This window comes from Anas platyrhynchos, chromosome 21 (genome assembly GCF_047663525.1).
Source record: "Anas platyrhynchos isolate ZD024472 breed Pekin duck chromosome 21, IASCAAS_PekinDuck_T2T, whole genome shotgun sequence".
Classification (NCBI taxonomy): Eukaryota; Metazoa; Chordata; class Aves; order Anseriformes; family Anatidae; genus Anas; species Anas platyrhynchos.
In genome coordinates, this window is record NC_092607.1 from 2,894,829 (window position 1) to 2,920,056 (window position 25,228).

At 47.9% G+C, this 25,228-nt stretch overlaps 1 protein-coding gene and 1 long non-coding RNA gene across 5 annotated transcripts; one reads left to right on the forward strand and one right to left on the reverse strand.

The window, feature by feature from the left end:
- The first annotated feature begins 3,811 nt into the window (after positions 1-3,811).
- Positions 3,812-18,514, forward strand: UBE2V1 (ubiquitin conjugating enzyme E2 V1). 4 transcript variants are annotated; one of them, XM_027473028.3, is made up of 5 exons: positions 3,860-3,956; positions 6,548-6,655; positions 12,928-13,076; positions 16,219-16,344; positions 16,732-18,514. In XM_027473028.3, the coding sequence occupies exons 2-5, from the start codon at positions 6,649-6,651 to the stop codon at positions 16,876-16,878; spliced, it is 429 nt and encodes a 142-aa protein (XP_027328829.1). In that variant the 5' UTR covers positions 3,860-3,956; positions 6,548-6,648; the 3' UTR covers positions 16,879-18,514. The 4 variants fall into 4 exon arrangements, with proteins under 4 accessions (XP_027328828.1, XP_027328831.1, XP_027328829.1 ...); XM_027473027.3 differs by lacking the exon at positions 6,548-6,655 and having other exon boundaries at positions 3,812-3,956; XM_013094404.5 differs by lacking the exons at positions 3,860-3,956; positions 6,548-6,655 and adding an exon at positions 11,786-12,156.
- Positions 18,515-19,688: 1,174 nt separating this feature from the next.
- LOC119713345 (uncharacterized) lies at positions 19,689-24,139 on the reverse strand. The gene is made up of 3 exons (XR_005260512.2): positions 24,001-24,139; positions 23,728-23,908; positions 19,689-22,875 (listed from the first exon to the last, which is right to left on the reverse strand). It is a non-coding gene; the product is annotated as an uncharacterized lncRNA (long non-coding RNA).
- Positions 24,140-25,228: the final 1,089 nt, after the last annotated feature.

A 25,228-nucleotide genomic window follows, 5' to 3' on the forward strand; every position in this document is an offset into this window, starting at 1 on the left:
TTTGTAACCCTTGAGCTTTCCTTCTGCCATGAGTGGAGGTGAATCCTAGAGCTTTCTGCTCCTAAGGGGAAGATTAATTAACACTTGTGTTAGCTCATTTCTTTGGTATCCTGTGTGTTTCCACAAATTCTTCCACCTACTTAAGGTAGTAGATGCTTCTGTCAAATCAGTACAGCAGTGCTGGAGCAAAGGGCTATGTGGATCCTTCTCAGCAGACATAAATCTGGCTTAAGACAAATTTATCTTAAGTTGATTAGGAACAGACTAGAGCTAAAGCAGAATAAGCCACTCCTTTCAAACTCCAGAGGCGGCCTGGGTTTCAGTCGGACCTGTCACTTTCAGAGGGTGTTTGAGCTCATTCTCCACCATGCCTGCAGCCGAGCACGGTCAGCCTGTTGCAAGGTGATCCTACAGCTGTTTTGGGCTCAGCTGCAGGGGCAGCATTGCAGCAAGGTTACCTGATGAACATCACGGTGCAGTGCTGTGCTGCTCTGCCTTTCCCTTAACCAGCAGTGAGTGCTGCAGGAGGTGTGGGACAGCCCCATGGGGTTGGGGCTGATGTTTGCTTCAGACTGCAAGTGGGTGCCTTTCAAACTGCTCAGCCTGCTGATGTCTCTCAACTTCTGCAATATCGTTTCATTTTGCTGCTGGATCTCTTGCTGGGTTCTCCCTGCTGGTGTGCAGCCTCTGGTGGAACACCGCTGACAGATGAGGGGCCCCTTTGCCACAGCGCTCGCTGGAGTAAACCCAGAGCAGTCACACCAGACAAGGAACTGGGACTCTAAGCCAGGCTGGAGACCGCAAGAGTGCTGTCAGAAAGGTGTCTTTCTGGCATGTCTTTGTTTCTGCACTAATAATAATAATAATAAAAAAAAGCCAAAGGCCTGCTCTGGCCCACAGCCATTTGCAAAAGCAGGGCCACTGGCTGCAGGCTGGCCAAATGCTGCCTTTGGTCCCTGTGCAGAGCAGGGCCAAAGCACAAAGCAGGAGGTTTGGGCTGACGTGTGGTGCCTGTATGTATGTGTGGATATGTGTATGTATGTACGTTGTCCTCCCGGAACTCCGCTATCCAGACTGGAGAGGGGAAGGGGAGCTCTGGGGGGAGGAGGTTGCATCACCAAACACCTTGCGCCCCCAAACCTCAGACAACTCTGCTGGGGCGAGAGAAGTGGCTGCCCGAGCCCTAATGCTGGTGTCGTGGTGCTCGGCAGCAGCCTCACAGCAGGCTTCAGCTCCTCTGCGCCAGCTCCCCTCCTCCTGGCCGGGTTCGCTGGGCTCTCATGCCACCTAGCTTCTCACTGCTCTCTTCCTCTCTTACCACGCTCAGCCATGCCTACAATGCAGCGCTAGAATTAAATGAAATAAAACCCAACCAGCCACAGCAACGCGGCTATTTTGCAAGTAGTTTCAAAGAAAAATTGACGGCAGCAGTACCTCGGCTTGTTTGCTGCTAAAGGATGCGTGCTTTGGAGTTGACTTAACGGGGTGAGGGGTACGAATCAAAGAGCAACGCATCTCCAAAACCTTTACCTTCATAATCATTTCTGCAAAATTTCCATTTCATGTCGAGGGGCACCATTTTGGGGATATGCATTGCAAGACAAAGCAGAATTCATTTCCTTTCACTTTTTTTCCCTTATTGCTGCGTTAGCTGCAGGGAGGCACGGGAAGATGCACCGTAGATGAGCACAGCCCTGTGGGTCTGAACAATGTGCTTTGTCCTGGCCACAGCTTTTCCACATCTGTATCTGCCTGAAACTGTTCCATTGCCATGCATTGGACAGCAGCAGCCCCGTGGAGCTCCGGGAGGAGTACGCGGTTGTACTTTTGTGTCCTCCACGCTGGAGGGAGGCTGCCCTGGAGGTGCCCAGCCTGCCATGCTGCAGGGCTGCGAGCATCTTGGGCAGCAACCAAAGGGCAGCTGGTAAAGTCCTCTGCGATGTCATGTACCATGTTCTGCTATTCTCCTTAGCTGAGAATATAGGAGGATGTTTGGGAGGAGTAAATGAGCTCGGATTGTGTTATAAATGATGTCTCAACTCAATCTGAATTTTGTAATATTTATAAAACAAATATTTCTAAAAGGTATAAAAGGCTATAAAAGGTATAAAAGGTATAAAAGGCAAGTAAACAGCGCTGGGTGTGCGGGGAGTCTACGCTCCACCAACACGCACACACAAACATCAAACATTCTAAATATACAGAACATTGCTTTTACATACTAAACGCAAGTATGCCTATACATACGTACAATCAGGAAAGGTAACAAACAATCCTCAAAGTTCCATGACTTACTAAAATCGAGTATGCCTATACATATTCACGATCAGAAACGGTAACAAACAATCCTTTCAATTCCATGACTTAACAGCCTCCATTTTCCATTCCTTTTCTTGATTACTAACAAGTCTCCATTTTCCATTCCTTTTGAATAACATGTCTTGCTTTAAGTTGTCAAGCAACTCAGACTTCAGGCCTTATGTATCCCGTTCTTCCCAGATTGAAGAAAAACACATCCGTTTCCTTTTCAAGACCAATGAGGCCTTGGTCAAAAGGCACCTCCAGGTCACCAGGGGGCGTAACAGCAAAGGCCTTCGCTGGCTGTAGCAGCAGAGGGGCCCATGGCGTAGCAGTCCGATCACTAAAGGAGCCCGCAGCTCCCTCACTGTCTGGCAAACCACATGCTTCTGACTGTGGTCCCACAGGGCTCTTTAAGGCCTCAGAGACTGCTCGCCAGGTGCCGAGCAATCCCACTGCAACCTTGTCGTTTCTCGTTGCAGAGTCCCACACCTTGACCTCAGTTTGGTCCCATGTTTCAGGATCATAAACTGTCCGATTGTTAATAAGGAGAATAAGCTGTAAGGTTATCAGGACAGTCTTTGTTCCTAAGGACGTATGATTCCCCATAATGCACAACTGCTGACCAGCGAGGGGCAGTTGTGTGCGCGGCTCCGCTTCTCTCAGCTCGAGCTTCTCTCCAGCTCCAGTGCGCCTGTTCCCAGCGACTTTCTGTACGAGCTTCTCCGAGCAGTTTGCTGAGTTTGTCCGAACCTATCTTCATGAGGCAATCAAAGTGCCTGTTCCCATCCTGGTCTCCATTCTGCCAGCCTGTTCCTCTTCACTTCTTCTTCCTGCTTCTTTATTGATGTAACTTCATCGTGTTGCCTTTTTTTCCTTTTTTCTTTTTCTTCTTTCTTGATGGCAGGCTCCCCTCTTACGCCCTTCTCTCCACAGCCGTTCTTTTCAAAACAACTTTTCATTGGTCAAACAACTTTGAATGTAACAACAACAGCAAACCCAGAAACATCCATGCCTTAACGGCGAGACTGCATGGAGTCTCCTGCATCACCCTTCTTTGTTCCCTCTAAACTCTTTTATATTCTTGATGGCCTCATCGTTAAGAGTCTAATGTTATCTCAACCACGGGGCTTTCCAATCCCCATGGCCACATTCCCAAATCTCCCCCTTCTTTATTAATATCAACCATTTTCTCGACACGAATTACCACTCCATATATAACAGATTGTCACAGAGTGTGAACATTTTTAATGCATCACAGCTACAACCTGCTGTTCTCTGGCCGTAACGAACCCAATTTACCACTTATTCGCATTAATTGCAACTGGACGTTAAAGGCTCGAAAGCAAGCGGGTGTCAGGCACACGGGGGGGGGGGGAGGGGCTGTGCTCCCAGTGCCGAGGCGCAGACCGCCCCGGGCACCCTCGGCTAAACGCAAACCCCGCGCAGCTCCTTCGCGCGCGCCCGCCCGCGCGACAAAGCTCCGCAATCCCCTTCCGCGCTCCACAAAATTTTCTCCTCCTCCCCTTCCCCTCGGCACTTAGCGCGCCCGCCCGCCCGCGCCGCGTCGCGCCGCCGCCTTCCCGCGCCGCGCTGCCGCGGGGCAGGGGGCGGCGCTCTGGGGCAGCGGCGCAAGATGGCGGCCACCACGGCGGCGGGTGAGCGGGCGGCAGGCGCTGGGCCGGGCGGGCCGGGCGGGGCCGGGGGGCGGCGGAGCCCGGCCGCGATCCCTCGCGGAGCATCCCCGGGGGCGCACGGGCAGCGCGGGGCTCGCCTCGGCCCTGTCGGGGGGAGGCCGGGCGCTGACAGCCCCCCGGGCCGGCCCGGCCGTCGGTTGCCTTCAGGGGGCGGCGGGGGGGGGGAAGCCCTGAGGAGGGGCTGCGGGGCGGGAGGGGGGGTGCGGCCAGACCGCCCGTCAGGCGGGGGCCGGGCCGGGGCTTCCTACGGGAGGGCTGCTGCAGCCTGCCCGCGGCGCGGGGGGGGCCCGGTAGCGGGCCCGGGGCTTCGCCGCCGGGGGGTCGGTGCCTTCCCTCCCTCCCTCCCTCCCTGCCGCCGCCTCCCGGGCCGCCCAGCTCGCTGCGGGGCTGCTCGGCCGGCTCCGTCGGCCTGCTCTAGGCCAGGCCAGGTGCGAGCCCCTGCGGCGTTGTTGTGACCGGGGCGGGAGGGCAGCGAGCTCCTCATGGGAGCTCGAAAGGCTCGGGAGCTCTGCCGGTAGGTAGGCCTCTGCTGATGGCTGTAGGCAGCTCTGAAGCGTGACCATGCAGGCAATTCGTAGCCATCAGCTCGTAGGGAGAATCTGTGCCTGGCAGTACGTGATTGCAAGGTGTGGGAGCGCCCGATTAAAATACACGGAAAATGTAGTGGAGCCTTCTCATCCTCTCATGTCACGTTGTCCCAGCTGCTGCACTTTCACAATAATCCTTTCAAGCTGCTGACTTCTCATTTTGGCTTTGGCTGGAAGAGCAAGGCCAGTGATTCTCTTCTAAAGCCAGCGCAGCCTCGTGAATTAGGGTGGTCGTGGAGGGAAGGAGGCTTGGACTGTGATGGCAGAGACCAAAGCCAGTGCTGCTGCACAGCTTCCCTTTTGCTCTGAACTGCCTTTGTGATAAGCCATAGCTAAGTTAACCATCATCTGCTGGGCACATTGTGTCTTTTGGATCACTTCCTGTTACTTCACATACTTCTGAAAGCTGTCTCACGTCTTCAGCATTGGAAGCATAAAGCAGGACGGAGCCAGGTAGGTGTAAGTCCTCAGCCTCTTGCCTCTAAAATGTGCACATCAGGAAGCACTGTACTTCAGCTACCCATGAGATCCTGTTTGATTAACTGCTGCTGGCAAGAAGAAAAAATACTGAAAATCAGTGTGTAGCTTGAAAAAAAAACCATGTTGCAGTAATGCTGAACTTCTGCAGTGAACCCTAAGTTTCGTATTGAGGCGCCCTTGTGCACAGACCAGTGACTTGGGTTGATGTAAGCCTCAGGGCTCCGTCCAGCCATAATCCACGGGCTGTCCTTCCTGCAATGGGCTGCTGTTGGTTGGTGCTCTAGGAAAGTAGGATGGGGATTGTCCTTTCCTGCTAAAGAGAACAATGTAGTGTCCAGTTACTGGTCGTGGTGGTGCACTGCAGTGCAGCTTGTGTGGTTCCCTCCTGACACTGATGAAGGCTTTGTTGAAGGCGTGCGAGAGGAGCCAGGAAGTGACACCTTCTTGTTCTCCAGCACTGACTGAGTCGCTGCGGGGCTCTGGGCGAGCAGCTGGGTATCTTTGTGCCTTTGTAAAACAGGTTTGGCTAACACTTGCTTCAGGGCATCTTAATGTATTCATATTTATTTTTAAAACACTTTAATGTGTTTGTGTCCTGGCTTCAGTTAGGACAGAGTTAATTTTCTTCCTAATAGCTGGTAGGGTGCTGTGTTTTGGCTTAGGATGAGAAGAGTGCTGATAACATGCTGATGTTTTCATTGTTGCAGAGCAGTGCTTACACCAAACCAAGGACGTTTCAGCTCCTCACTCTGTCCTGCCAGCGGGCAGGCTGGGGGTGCAGCAGGAGCTGGGAGGGGACAGACCCAGGACAGCTGACCCAAACTGCCCACAGGGGTATTCCATCCCATCTGGGGTCATGCTGAACAATAGATACATGTAGGGGTGGGGGGCCGGCTGCTCAGGGTTAGGCTGGGCATCAGTCAGCAGGTGGTGAGCAATTGTATTGTGCATCACTTGTTTCGTACACATTATTAGTAGTAGTACTATTATCATTGTTATTATTGTTATTATTTTCCTGTCTTAATAAACTGTCTCTATCTCAGCTCACAGGCTTCACTTTCCTGTTTCCCCCCTCCCTCCCTGGGATGGGGGAGAGAGGGTGAGTGAAAGGCTCTGTGGTGTTTAGCTGCCAGCTGGGTTAAACCACAACAGTTTGATACCCTAAGTTTGTAGTGGTTCAGTAAAGGAGCTCAAATAGAGGTTGACTATGAAAAGTATTCAGTCATTCTTTGAAAGCAGCTACTAACTCAGAGGAAGAAATGACAACAAATGTCCCTATAACTTTAAATAAATAAATAAATAAATAAAAGTCAGGGCTGATGCTGGAAATGAGACAAGTGTTGTCTAATACTACACAAGCTTTGTATTCAAGAAACTCACAGGAATACTTAAAAGGAGAAATGTTATGATACCAGGTCCACTAGTATCCTTTGTCTAAAGGAGGAGTCCCTGTTGCCAATGATGGATTTTCTTCTTTCCTCCCAGTTCATATATGAAAAAAGAGCTGCCTTTAAGCATCCCGATAAGGCTCTTCTAGGAGGCTGCAGACACCCAAGCCACGACTCCTGCCCGTCCTTCAGGCTGGGATGGCAGGTAGGACACCCAGCTGGCTGCGGGGCTGCGGGCACTCAGTGCCCCAGCTGGGCTATTGGGGCCTGCATTGCTGTGCTGTGCAGTGCTGCTGTGCCCTAACCGTGCTAGAAAGGCAGAGTGATTACAGCAGGTCAAAAACTGGCCCCATTGGCCTGTGGCATTCTGTTTTTCCAACTTCCATCATGGGAAAAGTTAATGATGTGATTTAACCCACTGTTCACCCATAAGTTTCTTTAGGGGGTCTGCTGCAGGGTGGTGACAGATGCTGCATTTGCCAACAGCCTGCAGGAACTGAGCAGTGAAATGATTTGCCCAGGTTTAAGTTATTCAAAGTCAGAGGAATGTGGAGAGCCTCAGAAGGACAAATCATTAGGGGAATGGACGTAATAGTGACAATGTGTGTGGTTTAATATGGCTAACAGAGAGAAAGCACAGACTGGTTTTAGTACAGTATATTAAAAACATGTATTTGTAATTGCTGGAGGACCCATAATGTCACTGTAAACTCAGATATCCTCATGAAAAGCAAACCAGCCATTGCAGTGCAGAAGAACCTGCTCGTGGAAGGGTATGGAAGGAGTACCCTGCCTCTGTAAGCGGGTCATGATGTCTCCCCCTGAGTGTATGGCACGCAGTACTCATTGTTATCTCAAAGTAAATACTGCCAGCCACCGAGTGCTTTCTCAGCCTGTAAGTAAAATACCTGAGGGTAGGAAAAAGAAATTGAAGAGAAGCTGGAGACATAAATTACGCATTCTTAAATGAGATGGGATATAGGAGCACGTGAAATAGCAGGTGCTGAAAAAGTTGGTTGCACAGCCTCTTTGTGTCTGTAGTGCTGCAAGGATGGAAAAAAAAAAGGGTAAACAGTTCCAAAGTCTTGCAAGAAGGTAGTTGAGTCTTTTCATCTGTAATGATACAGATTATATATTGTATTTGAAGAATAAGGTTCTGGCGGAGAACTTTAAATGATTCATTAGGATATTAAATGTGTACATGCGTTAGGATCCTAGAAGGTGGGCCACTGGCAAACGTTGTGAGGTGTATTAAGGTTTGGATTTTCAGGTTGTCAGGATGCTTTTAACAGCCACACATGACTTCATTTTAACAGCCAAAATGACTTCATTTCCACCTGCTGAGGGGTTTGGGTGCTCCTCCCGAGGGTGGTGTGGTCCAGGGGCAAGGTGTGGGATAGGGTGTGCCTTGCCTGACCCCCCGTAGCTCATACCCTGTTGGGTGTTAAACTGCTGGGATGCTCTGCAGCTAGCATCCTGTGGCACAGGTAACGTCACCCCTGTCAGCGCGGTGTCTGGCTTTTCAAAGCTCATCTCAAAATCCGGGAGTCTCCTTGTGTGCTCTGCTTTTGCGGTCGGTATGAATTCGATCCTTTGTGGGTAGAAGAGGCAGCTGGGAGGGGAGTGCTCAGCTCGTGGGCACTGACAATGGTTTCTTTTCACAACGTAAAGAGGAAGTGGTGCTTTTCCTGGTGGGATTTAGTGTGTGGATTTTGTCCAGGACATGAGTTTGGGATGACTTCTTCTCCAGAGCAAATTTTAGCCGAGCTGGTTACATTGTCCTTTTCAGCTGATACAAGTGACCCAGCACATCTGACTCCAGCTCTCGGTCTGCTGGATAGCTTTATTTGGTTTCAGCCCTCAGCGATAATGCCAGTCTGCCTCAGGCATTTTGAAGTCATCTCTTTACAAGTAATGTGCTTAAAGCAACGAAAGATAGGCGCGGCGTTCTAGTTTACACTCAGCAGAGAATACTAAATTGCTTCAAGTGCTCCAGAAGTTATTGTGAATCTGCAAAACATCTCAGTACCTGCCTGCGTTATCAAGGTGGAAACAGTGACTGTAAAGAAGATGCAGGAAATCTAAAGTCCCTATCTCCTGGAAGTTTTTGTGACAGCTGCTGAAAGCCTTTTATTGTTTTAAATATTACATCACTTTGAAAGCTTTCTATGCCATTTTGACAAGAATTGATTTATTTATTTTTTTACAATTGCGGTGCTGTAAGGATAAGGTAGCAGATTTCTAGATAGTGTCAGTCTCTGCAGAGAGATGAGAAATGTATTGGAAAAGGTGTGTTAAAGGCTGAACAGCAAAGCAAGCAACAGAAGGGGCTTTAACACGTCTAGCAATGGAGGTGTTTAAAGGTAATGGATTCCGGTTCTCTTGAATTAGTGTAAACCAGGAACTAGTACAGAGAGCAGAGTTAAAATTGGCTTGAATTTGGGATTGCTTCCACTATATAGCTGGGGAAAATTGAAAGATTTCTATAGTCAGCCAGTAAATGTTGTTTTTAGCTTGTTGAAAACATGCTTTGTGTCTCACAAGGTTGTGTGTAATTCAAGACAGAAAATCTCCGACTGGTAGGATCACTTTTAAAACCATCACAAGACATTCCAAGTTATGTATCTGCGGATCTTTAGTGGTGCTGTGATATAAAATGAATCTGAGTGTGCTTTAAGGTCCTTAAAACCCAAGCTGGCATTTAAGTGTGTTGCAGGAATAACTCTGCTTTCCCTAGTGCGGGACATCACATCAGGAGGTTCTGGCAGGTGCAGTCACACTGCCCTCGCCCTGTGTCAGCTCGCTGTCTGACAGCCTCGCAGCTCCTCACTTAGAAAGCAGCCCGGTGGTGAGGTGCCTGGCTGAGGAGTGCTCATCAGTACTGCTCTGTGCAGCGGAGCTGGTGTTTGGTGGAATCTTTTTGTTGCCGGTTTGCTCAGCTGGCACAGGGCATCTCATGGGGACTGCCCTAGGATAGCCACGGGCGTTGTTTGGCAAGTGGCCTGGGTGCATGGAACAGACCAGATCCCTTTCTAGGAATTCTGGTGAACAGCAGACATGATGATGATATGTTTGCACGCAACCACAAAGGATAAATTCTGCTTGGCTTTGGCCGTTGAGGCCCCAGCAGGACGTGGTGGCTGACCCGTTGTATGGGAAGCCTGGCTTGGCCTGTGGCTTCATGCAGCCCGCCAGGCTGACTGGGGCGGGCAGCTGGCCTGGTCCTCTGCCTGGCTTGGGGGCAGGTTAGTTAGAAATGACTTAAAGCATTTATGATCATATGGTCATAATCTTTTATATATATACAAGTCTGTTTCTCTCCTTGTTGGAGTCTTTGGGGAACATGTCAGGAGGGAGCTGACCTGCAGTTCTGTACCCATGTACTTGCCATGTGTGGTGGTGGGGTGCTGCTCTTCCACTCAGACCTCACAGCTTGAGTATGGACATAAAACTTCTTGAGAAGGCAAGAGTGCTGCTGCACGGGGTTACGTGCTGTGGAGTGACCAACCATCTCCTATGATTCTTTTTCTGCGAAGAGCATGAAGTTGCAGGTACGTGTTCTTCACTTCTGCCACCTCTCTTTGCCGCTGGTGGTCCTGCAGTGCCCTTGGGTGAGCAGGTGCTGTGGAATCACCAGTCACTTACCTTAACTACTGCCATGCGATAGGAGCCAGAGTCCGATGGGACTGGCTCTCTGCAGGCCTCACAGCTGTCACAGACCTTGACATTCCTGTGCGAGTGTTTTAGGGCTCTGATTCATGCTGAGTCTGATTCATGCTGAATCAGAGCAGCCGTGCCTTGGAAGAGCTCTGAAATCAAGTTGCCTTCTCCTCCCAGAACTCTGCCAACCCAAGCCTAGCTCTTGTTAGCAAGTGTCAGAATTCAGGCTGCCTTTCGGCCTGGTTGTGGCCTCACTGAATGTGTACACGATGGTGTAATTTTTAGTTACAAATCACACCATTTTCTTTGCTTAGGATTCCTGCCCTGTGCAGTGAGCATGATGCTCAGAGGAGGGGTCGGTAGTTGATATTTCTGATTTTCTTCTTCAATGTGTGCCCTGTGCCTGCTTTCCACAAGGCAGGCAGTGCTTCCGTTGTGGTGTTGAGCCCTCCTGGGTTATTTTCTTGGTCTAAGAAATGTCAGTGAGTTACCTCGGTGTTACCGAGCTCCAAAGTGTAGAGAGACTCTGATCGCGCTTGCTGAGCGTTGTGATGTTGTGGCCCAGAAGTGTTTTTTGGTAACCCCACAAATTCGAGACAGCTTTTCTCGCTCCAGCTGAGCACTTCTGTGAGCGTGGAGTTTCGCCCTGGGTTTCTAACAATAGCACCCACGGCTTCCTTTGTGGTGCAACCTGCATTGTCTGAGCATTTCTGTGATGGGCTGAGGGTGGGGTTCCTCCCTCCAGAAGGACGTTGGGCTGTCCCCACCGGCTCTCTGTGCCGGTGGCTCCACTCACAGTGTGCCAGTAGGCAGGGCTGCCTGGGCAGCCGCCCGGCCGGTGGCAGGGCCGTGAGTCACCGTGGGCAGCAGCCGCAGGATGGGCTGTGAAACTGGCACCGTGTGTACAGACACCTTCGACATGGGGCTGACCTCAGCACGCGCTGCGTCCGCCACGCTTGGCCCCCGTTCTCGGCCTCCATGCTGCAGTCAGGCTGTGCCCCTCTCTGCTTCCCCTCACCGCGGCATGGGGAGCGTGAGGAAGGTGATCCAAGTGGGGTGGCTAATCTGGTGTAATTTGGGTGCTTGAGACTATCTGTGCCCACGGTACACAAGATCCATCAGAAGTTGAAGGCCTGGGGGGTGGGTGCTGGAGGTGTTGTGCTGGGGAGGTGCCGGTGGTCTCCAGGAGATCCTGCTCAGGGCCAGGGCTCACCTGGTGGTGGTGGCTTCACCAGCCCCAGCTGACTCATTTCCTTTCCCAGGCAAAGACTTGCATTACTCAGCGGCCATGAAAACAGCGCAATCTCACCAGTAGTTAAAGATGTGGGTTTGGTGTGGAGCTGCCTTGCGATTGTGCTCAGCAGCCCCTAATGGGTTTGGTTTGGTGCAGCTGGTGCAGGTCTGGTGGGGCCGTCTGATGCCTCTCGTGGGGGTCTAGGTTCCTCCTCATCCCCTCGCTACAGCTGTATAATTGCATCATTTTCTCCCAGCGTATTCTGGAACATGGTTATTTTAGATGTGGTATCAAACTGGCCTGCAAACTAATTCAATCAGTAATTTACTTAAATTTCTTTTATGCTTTGCTTTGTAATGAATGAAATGTTGGCAACTCTGATCAAGCAGCAAAACCAGCGTTGACATTTAGTTTCTTTTAAGTCATTCAGGTCAACCTTAAAGGGGATTGTAAGGACACCAGAGGTTCGAGAATTGAAGCACTGCTACATTTCACAAAGCCTTACATCCTCTGTTTTCCACACTTTCAAGCAGCTCTGGAGATGATTTTCAAAGCTCTTGCTTGGTCTCTGTCTCTGTCCTCTGAAGTATGCCATGAATGTGGGAAGAACTGACTTCGATGGAGGAGTCCACTGGGTTCACTTGGTGTGCTTCAAGGCTAATTGCCCATTCTTCTGCTGTGCTAAATCAGCAAGGATAAAGAAGGGGATTCATTATGATTTTCTGCTACTGTGTACTGGTGAATAGTTAATCTTGGACTATTGAAGGAAAAAGAAATCCAAACCCTAAATTCAACCTTATTTTATACAACAGGTGAAAATAACTGCATCAAATGTATCCTGGCAATAATTTTGTTTCTTTTGTAAAGCAGTGTGCTTTGCACAGGTACTTTGAAGGAGACGTGGTGGCCTAGAGCACGTGTGTGTTTTGTGGTGGCTGAGGTATGGACATCTTGAAGAAGAATGAATAATCAAATGCCATGTGGCCTGAGCTCCTTCATCACAGCCACAGTGTGTGACCTTGGCTTAAGCTCTCTGTGCCATTATTTCCCATTAATGTAATGGGGATCAAAAAATTCCCATTATTTTGCTGTGTGTTTTGAAGATAAATGTGCTAGCAATTAAGAAGTGCTGAAATTCTTTGGTAATAGAGGTCATAAGCACAAAGGACAGTATTGCTACCGACAAAGCCCACTTAAATTAACAGCAGATTAACCTACTCATGTTATGAAAGTTTCATTTGGTTTGAGTGGTGTTTTTAAAAGCTCAGAGAGATGACACTGTGGGAGGCTTGACGTCACACATTTTGTAGAATCTTGCAAATTCCTTTGCTATAGATCTTAATAGACAAGTGCTAATTAGAGCTCCACAGGACTGTTTGTATCTCTGAATAGACAGAGAGATTTCCTTGCATTTTACTGCCTGCTCTAATATCAGGCCCATTGTGCTTCTAGCATATTTGGTACTCCTTGAAAAGTCCAGGGTAAATACGAGGATATCTTCTTCAGACTGTTGAAGTATAATCATTCAAAGCCAGTGGTATTTTTATGTTTATTACTCAAAATACTGTTCTGATTATTTTTAGGAGTAAAAGTTCCTCGTAATTTTCGTCTGTTGGAAGAACTTGAAGAAGGTCAAAAAGGAGTAGGAGATGGAACAGTTAGCTGGGGCCTTGAAGACGATGAAGATATGACACTCACAAGATGGACAGGAATGATTATTGGACCTCCAAGAGTAAGCATCCACTTAAAATACAACGCCACTTCTTTCTTTCTTACCCTTTTCCTTCCCTTAGTAGAAAGTAGAAAACAAGCGAAACACAAAGTGACAAAATGCTTTAGCAAGTGACTTACATTGAAGGATCAGCTTTCATGTAACGATGGGTTTATATATCTATATGTCCTTTTGCTTATGGTCTGGAATATTTTTAGTACCTTTCTCTGTTTAGTTCTGTTACGTGTCTGCTTTATATTTGCAGATTCATTAAGACATAACTTTTGAGATTCCAGGATTCTAGTATCCTGTACTCTTGAATACAGCAAGGTTTAAAATCCTTCGGCTAGTGAGATTACATGTGGAGCTCATGTAGGTAAAACCTGGATGTTCTGTTCAGTACTGCTAGCCTTTCTGCTGTTGCTTGTTGAATTTATGGAGTTTGTTTTCACTGCAGCAGTACTGACTTGCTTTTTTACAGTTTCAGCTAACTCAGGAAACTTGAATTTTAATGAATTCAGTTACTTTTCTGAATGCTCTCTCCCAAAGTAGTGTCTCATAATGCTACCATGGTCTTTGTGATAGCATTATTGCATATTCCCTCCACCCTGATCCCAAACCCTTACTAAACTGAGGGTCTCTACTCCATGGTAGTGAACTTTAGGGCTAAATTATACGTGTGCATGTATTCTAAAAACCGAATGTGTCTCGTCTCCAGTTCTATTGTGTATTCCTGTTCTGTTTCCTTATTATCCTTGCCATGAAGTACAAGTAGCTAGTTCTCCTTCCTGCAGTAGTGTATGTTGTCCTTTGTATCTGGCCTCACATTCACTTCTCAAAAATTCCGATGTTATCAACATGGAAATGTTTACACACCTTTAATCACTCTGCTGCTTGATGTGCTTCTACTCTATCAGTTGCCTTTTCTGACTCAAGATGAGCTTGTGCAAGAATTAGTATTATAACAGCATTATGTGTGCAGTATTTTGTACCACATTCAGAAGTGTTCTTTGCTTTTTGTCTGCTGTTGTTAACATCTCCCCCGTCACGATCATTTCATTTGGTGGTGATATGCCCAAATTGTTTCCCAGAACAGCACTTGATTTTAGAACATTAGGAGAGCTTTAATGAGCTTACATTAGGATTGTGAAGAACAGGCACTGTGTGCATACACGTTAGGTAAAATTTAAGCAACCTTGAAATCTAATTTAGAAATTTAAATAGGAAGTGAAATGAGCAAATAAGCAAATGTTGACTTGTCAGCAGTGACAGAAATCTGTACTTCATGTCATACTCCCAACCAAGGCCAGAGGACTATCACAGAAGATTATTCAGCTATGCCTCCTTTGTCTTTCTGACACATTTATAAATACTTTATTTTTTTTTTCCAGAAGTGTCTGGACTTGTAGAATTCAACTAATTGCTCAAAAGCCACAGGCCGTATTGAGGGAGATTCTGGGAACTTTCAGACATTCTTGTTTACTCGAAGCTGCTTCTGTTTTTAGAACTGTTCACACGCAGTTCTATTAGTACCATTTTTTCTTAATAGGATGTGGGCAATACTGGCTCTGGAAAAAGAAATCAAAACTCTTGGTTTCCTCTGGATAGAAAAAATCATGCTTGTAGCAGGTGGAAGAGTCTTATGTTGGGCATCCTGGAGGGAGAAGCGAGCTGTAGTGCAGAGCTGATGCATGCTGCTGCTCCGGAGAGTCCCTGCTACCATACATGGAAGTGTGCATCTCCTTCCCAGGCTGTGCGGATGGTTTTGTAGCCAGTGATTCATCTTGTTTGTACAAACTATTTAAAAACAGTGGCACTGTCAAAACTTCAGCTTTGTCTGCGCCTATTTTTTATAGACATGTGCATGGTCAAGGATTTCCATTCACTAGTCTTAATGGGATGTGGCCATTTGCAAAGACCCTAAAACACTCTCCAAACCTCTGTACTGTGAACTCTGAGCACAAAGCACTCTCAGGGGCTCCACTGGGAGGCAGAGGAAGTCCAAGCTGAGCTGGTAGGTGACTTTTTTTCCCCCAGATCTTGTGACAGCATTGAGTTTGCCACCATCCAGGCTGGACATCTGAAAGCTTGGCTGGCTGAGGCACTGGAGGGGCTGCTCTGAAAGGGTGCTGCTGCCGCCATGGGTGGCTGCAGGCTGGGTTAAACCACTCCATTTGCACGGACGTGAAGCAGCTGAATCAAGAAGTCAGATACTGGTGGCATTTTTTGCATCAAAACACTCATTAGTATCAAGGGAAATACTAAGATGGGCATAACAAGCCCTTGAAAAGAATTGCACTGAATTCTGTATCAAGGAGAAGTTACTGTGTGACGGGCAGCTGTTTTTAAGAGCCCAGTGGAGGCGTGATGCTCTGCTGCAGCAGGTGAGGCAGGAGCTGGTACCTGGTTCTGGGCTTCTGCGCTCACGATAGCCTGGATTTTTTGCTCTTGATCAGTGCCTTGTGAGTTTAGCATTCACTGCAACGTTGAAGATGGAGGAAATGTGTAAGAAACTCTAGATCTGGACAGTTTGCCTGTAAAAACTTCTTCCTAATGATCCTGTTCCTGTTAAATGCTTCTGCTCCCTGCTTTACCTGGCTCAGCTGGAGCTTGGTGCCAGGCTGCACCATACCAGCACATCAGAAATCTGTGTTCCCAGAGTGCTGAATAACTATTGTTTCTTTTAATTACTTTTAAATATTGAAGAATCACTTTACCCTTGTTGTATTTGTCTCTTTTCTATGCACATTTATTGGGTAGTTAAAAAAAATCAGGACTCCTTTTTGTAGCTGTTAAAGTAACTGCTCCTGCTGTGTGACAAAGTGATGCTGCTACTTGGGATCAGGCTGTCCCTTGGAACTGAGTGAATCTTGGAGCATTCCCTTTCTGAGAACTGTCACATTGGGTTATGACCAAAGAACATTTTTAAGTGCAGTTCTAGGACAGGCCAACTGTAGATAGCTATCTAAGCTAATTCCTGAAGAGCACCATCTAATACTCTGAATATTGTAAAAACGAACCCAAACAGAGGCAGCCTGCGCAGTGTGTAAGTGACTGCCCTTCTGTTTAGCGGTTTGTGTCCCTGAAATAACCACTGTTTTAACCAAATGATTGTTGAACTGCCTGATGTAACTGTTCCCCCCTCCCTTTCTTTTCCCCTCAGACAATTTATGAAAACAGAATATACAGCCTTAAAATAGAATGTGGGCCTAAGTATCCAGAAGCACCTCCATTTGTAAGATTTGTAACAAAAATTAATATGAATGGAGTAAATAGTTCTAATGGAGTGGTAAGTTTTTTGTTTTTTGTTTTTTTTTACTCATTTTACATGGTTTTCATGTGCAGCTTCAAGTTAATGCTTTATGCTTGTAACTTGTTTAAATACTTTTTACTTGTTGGTACCATTTTCCTTGAAGGAAAGGGGGGGTAGGAGGGAAGTATACAAGCCAAGTATATTCTGGATTCAAAATGTGGAATTTTCCTGTCCATTTGCAACTCACAAGTAATTTTGTCCTGTGTGGATTTATTGTGCTTTCAGGAAAAAACGCTTGCTTTTGCTTTCTTTGGTTTCTCCCACACAAACTTCTTAAAGGATCTTTAAGTGGAGGGTGCGGGGGGGAGTTAAGTGTATGGAAATTATTGATTCTGATGGGAATGGTGTTTTTGTTTATTTTAGGTGGACCCCAGAGCCATATCAGTTCTAGCAAAATGGCAGAATTCTTATAGTATCAAAGTTGTTCTGCAAGAGCTTCGGCGTCTAATGATGTCTAAAGAAAATATGAAACTTCCTCAGCCACCTGAAGGACAATGTTACAGCAATTAATTAAAAAAAAATCATGCCCCCTTTATTCAATTTAAGCTGTCTTCATTTTCCACAGTAGTAAATTTTCTAGATGCATCTTGTAGACCTCAAAATACTGGAAAGGAAGTTCCCATTCAAAGGAAGTTTTTCTTGAGATACTGTAAATGATACTAATTTTTTCATTTGAAATATAAGTTGTGCTATAACAAATAATCCTGTCGTGTAACCACTGTCCACATAGCTGAACTTCTGGTATCAGGAAAAGTCTATTTAAATTTATTACTGTTAAGACCAGTGTGGCACATCTAACTTAACTGTGAAAGCATACCTCCCACAATCACCTTGCTGTGTGTCTGGCCTGTTTTTTTTTTTTTTTTCTTTTTTCTTTTTCTGTCTTTTGCAATAGAGTCGAAGCTCAGGGCTGTTTATTAGAGTAGACACAAAGGTTTTTGCTTCCAGTACTACACTGGGCTTTACGGACTACTAATGGGGATGTGTGCTAACCTCAGTCATCCCTCCCTTTGTGCTATCTCTAGTAAAGGCTGAATGTGACTGTGGTCATTTTTGTTTTTGTATTTTTTTAAATGCCCTGATAATCTGGGGCAAGCTTTCCTCCTTCCCTTTGGCCAAGGCATAGATTGTATTTCTCTTCCTGGTCCCCCTCATCAGTAACGTGGGCATTTGGTGAGGGATTCAGGGTTCTTTTAATCTCTTCCCTCTTCCCCTCTTTTTAGTGGGGGTGCTGCTTTCTTTTTGCCCCTTTTTGTGACTCTTCTCACCCCTGGACAGCAGGGGTAAGCGTTGGGGCAATAACTTGACCTGTTCCCTCCTGCTTATTGTTCTGGTTTTGCAACAAATTTAGTCTTCACCAGCCTGGGAAACAAGAGTATCTGTTCTGCTCACAGACTGGGATTTTCCCTGCCCCTCTGGCACTGCTGCCACACCACCAAGCTGGCCACGGCTGATGTTAATAGATAGGCTTTTGGTGAAAAGAGCAGTCATTTACCAGGATTGCCGAAATCTTCTGCTGCCAAAGTTTAATGGGGAAACTGCACGTCCAGAATAAACACACACTCCAACTCAAATAGTTGTATTTTGGTGCTTTGGATTGACCTGAGAATGTTAATTAACTAAAACACAGCACTTATGTTCGGCCTTTTTAAAGATCTGACAGACAAATCAAGTCAGTGTAGACTTCAGTAGGATTCTGTTAAGTGTTGGAGGTGAAAACCCCTCTGTGAAGATTCTGGGGAAGTGGTGCGTACAGCAGATTAAGGACCTTTGTTGGCTTTGCATCCTGGCAAATCACTGCCTTTTCTGTTTTACTGTTTTGGACCACTAACTGCTGCAATGTGGATGCAGGCTTACATACCAACAACCTAGTGTGTCCGAAGTTTTATGAAAAAATCTAGTGTTTGTGTAAAAAAAAAAAAAAAAAAAAAAAAGAAAAAAAAATAAACACATTTGAAAGCAGCAGCTCTCAAGTCAATGAACAATTGATGTTTCCATTAACTCTTTTGAGGAAAATATTAGTTGTAAGGATTTAACATCCTCTGTAATTAAAGTTTAACATAACAGTATTCCATAAGCAGCCTTTTTATTGTATCAGACCATTGCCTGATTTTAATATAATAAAAAGTGTGCATTAATATTAGAAGGCTTTAATTGTATTTATGTTTAGAACTTTTATCCCTTATGGAATTTTGGGTTTGTTGGAAGTACCTTCCTACAGATCCCACGTAGATAACAGTATGTAAACTGGTGGTGAAAGGCAATTGTCTTTATCTAGCTGCTGCTTTTGTGCCAAGGAGAACCTTTTATTTGTAGTCAAAACCTCAGACAGACTTGCATAGACTTGGCAGTTGGTAACGTTATGTGACGAAAAGGAACCACAGGAACGACTTTCTAGCCGTGTGCTATCTGAAGGTGCTCTGCTACTGCGCTGACCTTTGTGTGCTGTAGTCCTGAGGAAATCAAATCCACGTACAGTTGCATGCTACACTGTCCATCAAGTTAAAGAAGAACTTCACAACCTGAAATTTTACCTGGTTTTCCTCAAATAGTGAACTGTAAAAAGCAGACCTCCTCTGTAAATCTCGATTAAAAACAGGACTGCAGAATTTTGCCCTTTTTGGGTGTCTCCACTAAAGAAGATTGCCAGAAGGTACTGGTTGTGCGTTCATTTCGATGTGGTGAAACCTGCCTCTTCCTGGGTGTAGGAGTGACGAGGGAACGAGCTGTGTATGTGAAACTTGCTGCTGTTTGCTAGTCTGGAATACTAACCAGTCATGGGGTAGCTCAGAGGGTGTCTGTGAAGACAATGCGACTAATATTTGTCAGCATCCTGTGCGTGTGTTTCTTTGAAACAGCTTGGTATTGAGAGATGTTAAATGGCAACTGCAACAATGCTCGACAATTATGGTGTGGTTACCGGGTGTCGCTGTTGTAAGAACACCCCTGTCCTGTTCAGGAGGGCGTGGTTGGTACGTGTTGGGTGCTTCCCCAGCCTTCACACTTCAAGCAATGGTTCTAAAGCCTTTGAAACCATCTGATCTGCTTTGCAGGCTGCAAGTTTGACCTGAACCATGCTTCTCTGGGATCTGTGCTAGCAAGAGTCCTGTGTTAACACAATTTGTCATACAAACTTCAGCTGTACTTTTTTTTTTAAAGAAAAAAGGTGTACCTTTTCTTACCTAGGAACTTCACTCTGAACACACCGGTACTCCAGTGCACTGATATTCCACTCTGAGTAGGGATGGTTTGGGAAAAAAACACACTAAGAGTCAGCTGCCAGTGAGTCCACGTGTTGTAGCTTTGTCAGTGTGTGTGCATCGTGGAAGGGATCAGTCATCCCACAGGCACTGTGGGTTTCTGGGTGCTGGGTCACACTTCAGAAATGAAGTCGGGGAATGACCTCACCTCTTCTCTGTATTTATTCTACCTCTGGCAGTATAAAGGCACGGCACTTGAGAGTTGATCCTTGCTCACCGTTGGTTTATGTCCTGAACTGGTGTGTCTGAAGGGAAAGATACGAAGAGGTAATAAGTGCGTTGGCCATAAAATAGATGCTGTTCCCTGGAGCCGGTACTGCTGGAAGTGACTGAAGCGTTGCTCAGGGAAGAGGCTGTGGTTTGAGCAGGACCTTGCCCTCTGCCTGCTCCTGCTGCTGCCTCGGGGGTTTGCGCAAGGCGTCGTGGTTGCAAATGCCCCGGACACATCCATAAAACCTCACCCGCAGTGCCGGCGGTGGTCGCGGAGCGTGTTCGACTCAGCTGCTGGCGTGGGGACGGCAGAGGGAGCTAGCAGGCTTTGCAACGCTTTGGTCCAAGCAAAGTGCAAGGGCTGCTTCACTTCGATGTTAACTCCTCTTGTGGGAACCGCTTTTCATACTTCTCCTGAATCATTTTCAGTTTTAAAAACCTGTTTAACACGGCTTTCTCACTGCAGAGGCATTAAGGGGAGACCAGCAGTGCAGTGAGGTTTTACTTCTTAATAAACACTGCCTGTTCCTTGCTTCTTGCTTTGCTGTAATTAAACTCCATGTGTTTTTGGGGAGCATGTGCTTAAATATGCCTTTTCTGAACTCTTAACTCAGTGCTTTGGACTTAATGATGATGAAAGAAACTTAAAGTTTTAGATTAACAACTTTTAAGCCAAAAAGTGTCAACAGCTGCTCTGTGCGATGCCAGTGCTGTCGGAGTTTCAGCCTGGATTCATACAGGGACAAACAGCAGCACGGCAGGAGCAGCAGGCAGTGCATGCAGAGCTGAATGCAGTTGTGCCCCTAATTCTTGGGCAAACAGCCCAACCAAACAACAGAGCAGCCCAAATGTTTTATCTTAGCTGTGCTTGAGAGCTGCGATACCAGAGCTCCCTCTGGAAGTACCAGGCAGATGCAGCGTCAAGTTCTGCCAATTTTAGCAAGGGAAACAGAAGCCAGAGACTTTTTCAAGAGTCCTTGACAGTGTAAGAAGCGATGAGATGTGCGCTCACTCCCTTTCCAAATATCAGTCTTTGTAGTGTCTTGCTTAGAGTTGTAGGTGCTGCTTGCGGCTTACCTTGCTGTTTGCAGTAATTGGCCGTTAGGCGTCTGAGGTTAGCTTAGCCTCAACCTGGCAGCGTTTCCTGCACCAAGGAACAGCACAGGGAATTCAGTATTTTTTTTAAGCTGGCATTTGCTTGCTCTGAAACAAGGGAGTTCCAGTTCTGCACGTACCTGTAAATATGTGCCTACTTCAAGCTCTACCTACCTCAAGCTCAAAGACGGTGAAGAAATCTGATGATATTCTTAATATCTTTTTTTTTTTTCAACTTAATAATTTAAATTTAAGTTTTCTCTGGTGGCTCAGAGTTTTCCTAAGTCGGTGGAAATTGCCATCTTGCATTAATCCTTGGCTCAGATGCTATCCAAAAGCCCGTTAACTTTGCTGTTGACTAAGAGTCAGGTCCCTTAACAGCTTCTCGTTTTCTCCGGTCCTGCTGCAGCAGATTGCTGGGGAAGGTGCTTAACTTTCAAGCCTGTGAAGGGCCCAAGTGAAGTCAAATAGGAGTTAGGCACACGCTTAAGTGCTTTGCTGGAGCAGAGCCAGGATGCTCAGCCCCTGCTAGGAAAGAGACGTTTTTAGCTTTTATTGAGTGTCTTCTCCCTATCCATCCCTTCTGGGTGCTGTGTGCCCTCTGTTTGTGCCCTTACATTTTCCCCACGTCTCCCCTGTTTGTTGCAACAAAAAAGCAAAGAGCAGAAGACAACGTGGAAGATAAGGAGATAAGGTAGATTCTCATCGCTTTATGTCTGTCGAGCATCTTGTCGCCTTTTTCAGCCTTATCTCCTTTTGAATAAAGCCTACAAAGGGTTTTCAGAAATGTGGGTCCTGTCCTAATTTTCTACCTCGCAAGCTAGGTTGTTGGCGGCTTTGCCCTGACTTGTCTAGAAAGCCTTGCGGTACGGTGATGGGTAACGAGAGGGGAGAATAAATGTCAGATCCTGTCTAAAAGTCCCTTTCTTTCACTTGCTCAACATTTTTATCTTATTTCATTAGCTCTCCACTCATCAAAGAAAGTGTCAGGATAGCCAACGACAAAATTTCTTGGGGTAGGGAGGAAGAGGCAAGAGTTCTGGAAAGCGAGGGGAAGCAGGCTCTGAGCTCCCTCTCAGAAACGAGTCCCTTTTCCCTTCTCTCTTTACACGTCTGCTTTAAACCCCCTTGCCCAGCATTTGCCTGATAAACACAGCAGAGAACAGGGGAGTTGTGTGCCTCGTGGCACAGGCTGTGGGGCAGATAGGTGCTGATCTGTGGGGTGTGAGTGCTGCCAGGTGCAGTGCGGGACGGGGTAAGGCAGCGGGGCTGGCAATGCAGGGCCTGAGCATGCTGGGGCTGGGGCAGGGTGTCAGGGTGAGCAGGGGGGCTGGGAGTTGACAGCCAACTGCTTTCTCTTCCCTCGGAGCAGGGGGGAGCATGCCAGCAGGATGCGCACACGGGCCCACACCTTCAGGAGTATTCCTGGAAATTGGGGGTAATGCTTAATTACAGCTGCCTGTAAGCGCTGGGGCTCGGCTGCTGGGCTATGTAAATAGGGTCATGATAAAGAGCGCCTGTGTGTGACGCTGGGGCAACGACTGGGCTTGGGAAACAGCAGAACAGAGATCGCAGTAAGATATTTGCCAAACTTCTTTCCTTCCAAAGAGACCTCTTAAATCCCTGGGCTACCAGATTAAATGTTGTCCAAGGGTAGCGGCCAGATGTTTCTCAGCTGCTTGGACTGCTTTCCAGCTGAGAGTGAGCGAGTGGCTATCCAACATGCGAGCATTAATATAAACATTTTAGAGGCCTTGCCTTGAGCGAGCCATTAAAAACTTCCCACGGTACCGAGAGTGCTGCTGGCTTCCTTGGAGAGCATCAGCGTTGTGTAGCTCGCGCTCGAGTCCCCCACACGGGTCAGCCGCAGGCTGCCACCTGCTAACGCAGTGCTGGGGCCACGCCTCCCCCTCGCTTCAGTGGCGCCAGAGCAGTGTGGTCCCTGGAATTTGATTATTTGTGTTAGCAGATAATTTAGGCCAGAAGGCTTAGAGTGTTCCCTTCCTTCTCGGGATGTCGTCATGCTTCCCAGCAAAGCACAATCCCGCGTCCTGTGTCCCTTCCCTTCCCCTCACCCCGCCAGCACAACAAAACCGCTTTCAGCTTGCCTCCTTCACAGGGTCACTGGCCACTAGGTTTAAGCTCATCTGTGCCTTGTGTAGGCCTGCCAGGAGGCGAGGATTTGATCAAACCCAGCATGTACGCTCATGTTTTTAATTACTGCATATATTTTAAAAATGCGTTTTTAATGTGTGGTTCTTCTCCTGAAATATTCCCAGTTCCACCCGTGAGCTCCTGTTGGTGTGAAACGAGTATCCCTCACAGGTCACTGCTGCTTCTGTCGGCTCTCAGTGCCTTTTCTCCAGCACCTGGACTGCTCCAGTCCTAAAGCGAGGAGTGTTTTGCTCCAAACCCAGGTCCCACCGGAGCTGAGGGCTGCGTGGCTGTGCAGGCAGCCTCTGCTCTTCCCGCTGGGGAGCACATCGCGGGCTGGAGCTGGCGGTGAGTTCGTGCCTCGGGCTCTGTTTCCACAGTGTGTGTGAGTTGCCCACAGTCTCCCTGCTTCTCTTTGCCTTGAAGCTGCTCTGTGCCCAGGTGGCAGATGCCCCGTGCCTGCCCGAGGTGCTGGGCAGTCACTGTGACCTGGGGCTGCTGCTGGAGCTCCTCACCGTGGGCTGCGCGGGGAGCTCGGCTCCGCACCGGGGGTGGCTTCTCTTATACAAGGTTTGGAAGGCGCCAGTGGCATGGGGATGTGCAAAGAGTGGGGGTTAACAGAAACAACTTGGATACTTACACCGGAATGGTTCACGTCAGGCTTCTTGTGCAGCTCCTGGCAGCTTCGCTGGGGGAAGACAGTTACTTGACAAATACTCGCTGAGCTAATGAACGCCAGAGCACTTTGTGTGTCTGTAGCTGGGCTGCAAAACCCGTGGGAGATGTTTGCTGTGCTGGGTACTGAGCAGGAGGCCCTGAAGCTGGAGCAAACAGAAAAGCAAAAAAAATAACAAACCACATGAACAAACCCCAACCTGAGGAGGCCAAGCCTCTGTTCTCGAGATGTTCAAACCCTGCTCTGCTGTCCCGTCGTGGCAGCGCATTGTGCAGAGCAGCAGGGAGAGGGATTCTTAATGAAGGCGGCGTGTCCCCGGGCAGCCCACACTGCCGGTCAGCTTCTCTGTGAGGTGCTCAGCGCTTTCCTTATTCCCTGCTCGGGCAGGAGGTGTGACTCCACGTGTTCCGACAGGCTCTGGCGTTGTTTACACAGGCTGTGCCTGTCCACAGGTTGAATCCATCAGTTTGATAGCCCCTGACACTCTTACGTGGGGCGAATGCTTCCTGTTTAATTACCTGTAATAATAATAATAATAAAAAGGGTTGGAAACAGGAGTTTTAAACAAGCTTCTCAGAGTGAGGGTGCATCCCATCAGTTCGCGTGCTGTGGGTTAACCAGTTCTCTCTGTGAGCAGTGGAATTGTGTAGGGCAGAAATGTGCTGTTGCCGCCTTCCCTGCTGGGCAGGTGCTGACAGAGGTGCAGGGGGCCCTGTGCTGCGGGGTTTTTGGCCCCTGCCTTGCTCGGGCTGCCTCCCCGGGCACCAAAGCCCCGCGGCTCCGTCCTGCTGCCCTTCCCTGGTCTTCCAGCGAGGTCTGAGCAAGCGGGGCTGTGTGCGTGAGGGGCTCCAGGCACTCAGTACTGCAGGCCTCATTTCCACAGAGCAGGCACTCGGGTGACTCGGTAAGTCTGTCACCACTCCCCGAGTGGCAGCAGACGTGTGCGGACAGGGACAAGGAGAGCTCTGGAGCTGCAGACTGCCACAGTGTGATTTCTTTTGCCGTCCCCTTTCTGAGCGTGTCTTGCAGGACGGCTCTGCAGCACGGCTGTGCTGGTTTGGTGTGGTGCAGCTCTGGCAGTTGGGTGGGCCAGTTGGGAAGGGAATGGAGTGAAGGACTGAGGGTCCTGTATTGGAGGAAACTTGCAAAACTATGAGGTTAATCCTTACAAAGCAACTGCTTTGCCTAGGTGGAAACGGAGGTTTCTCCTACATCCTGAGAAGCAGCAATGCTGCAGTGGGTTTTTAACACCCATTTTCTGTTAACCAGTATTCAGCTAACATGAAAGCATGGATTTGTTATCCCTTGCAAAGAACATCCCCGTTTTCATCACGGTGACCACCTGCAGGACATATGGCCTGGACAGATTGACCTGCTGTTCCTCAGCACATCCCACATGGCTTCGTGGGGCTGCGGTCCTGCTGAGCACACGGTGCCATGCATGCCCCACGCTGCTGCAGGAGGT

Bases quoted from the DNA above. Each gene is read 5' to 3' on its own strand.
- UBE2V1 (XM_027473027.3), top strand. From the start codon at position 3,935: ATGGCGGCCACCACGGCGGCGG. The intron at 3,957-12,927 runs GTGAGCGGGCGG...GATTATTTTTAG, and splicing joins GGCGGCCACCACGGCGGCGG to GAGTAAAAGTTCCTCGTAAT. The intron at 16,345-16,731 runs GTAAGTTTTTTG...TGTTTATTTTAG, and splicing joins TAAATAGTTCTAATGGAGTG to GTGGACCCCAGAGCCATATC.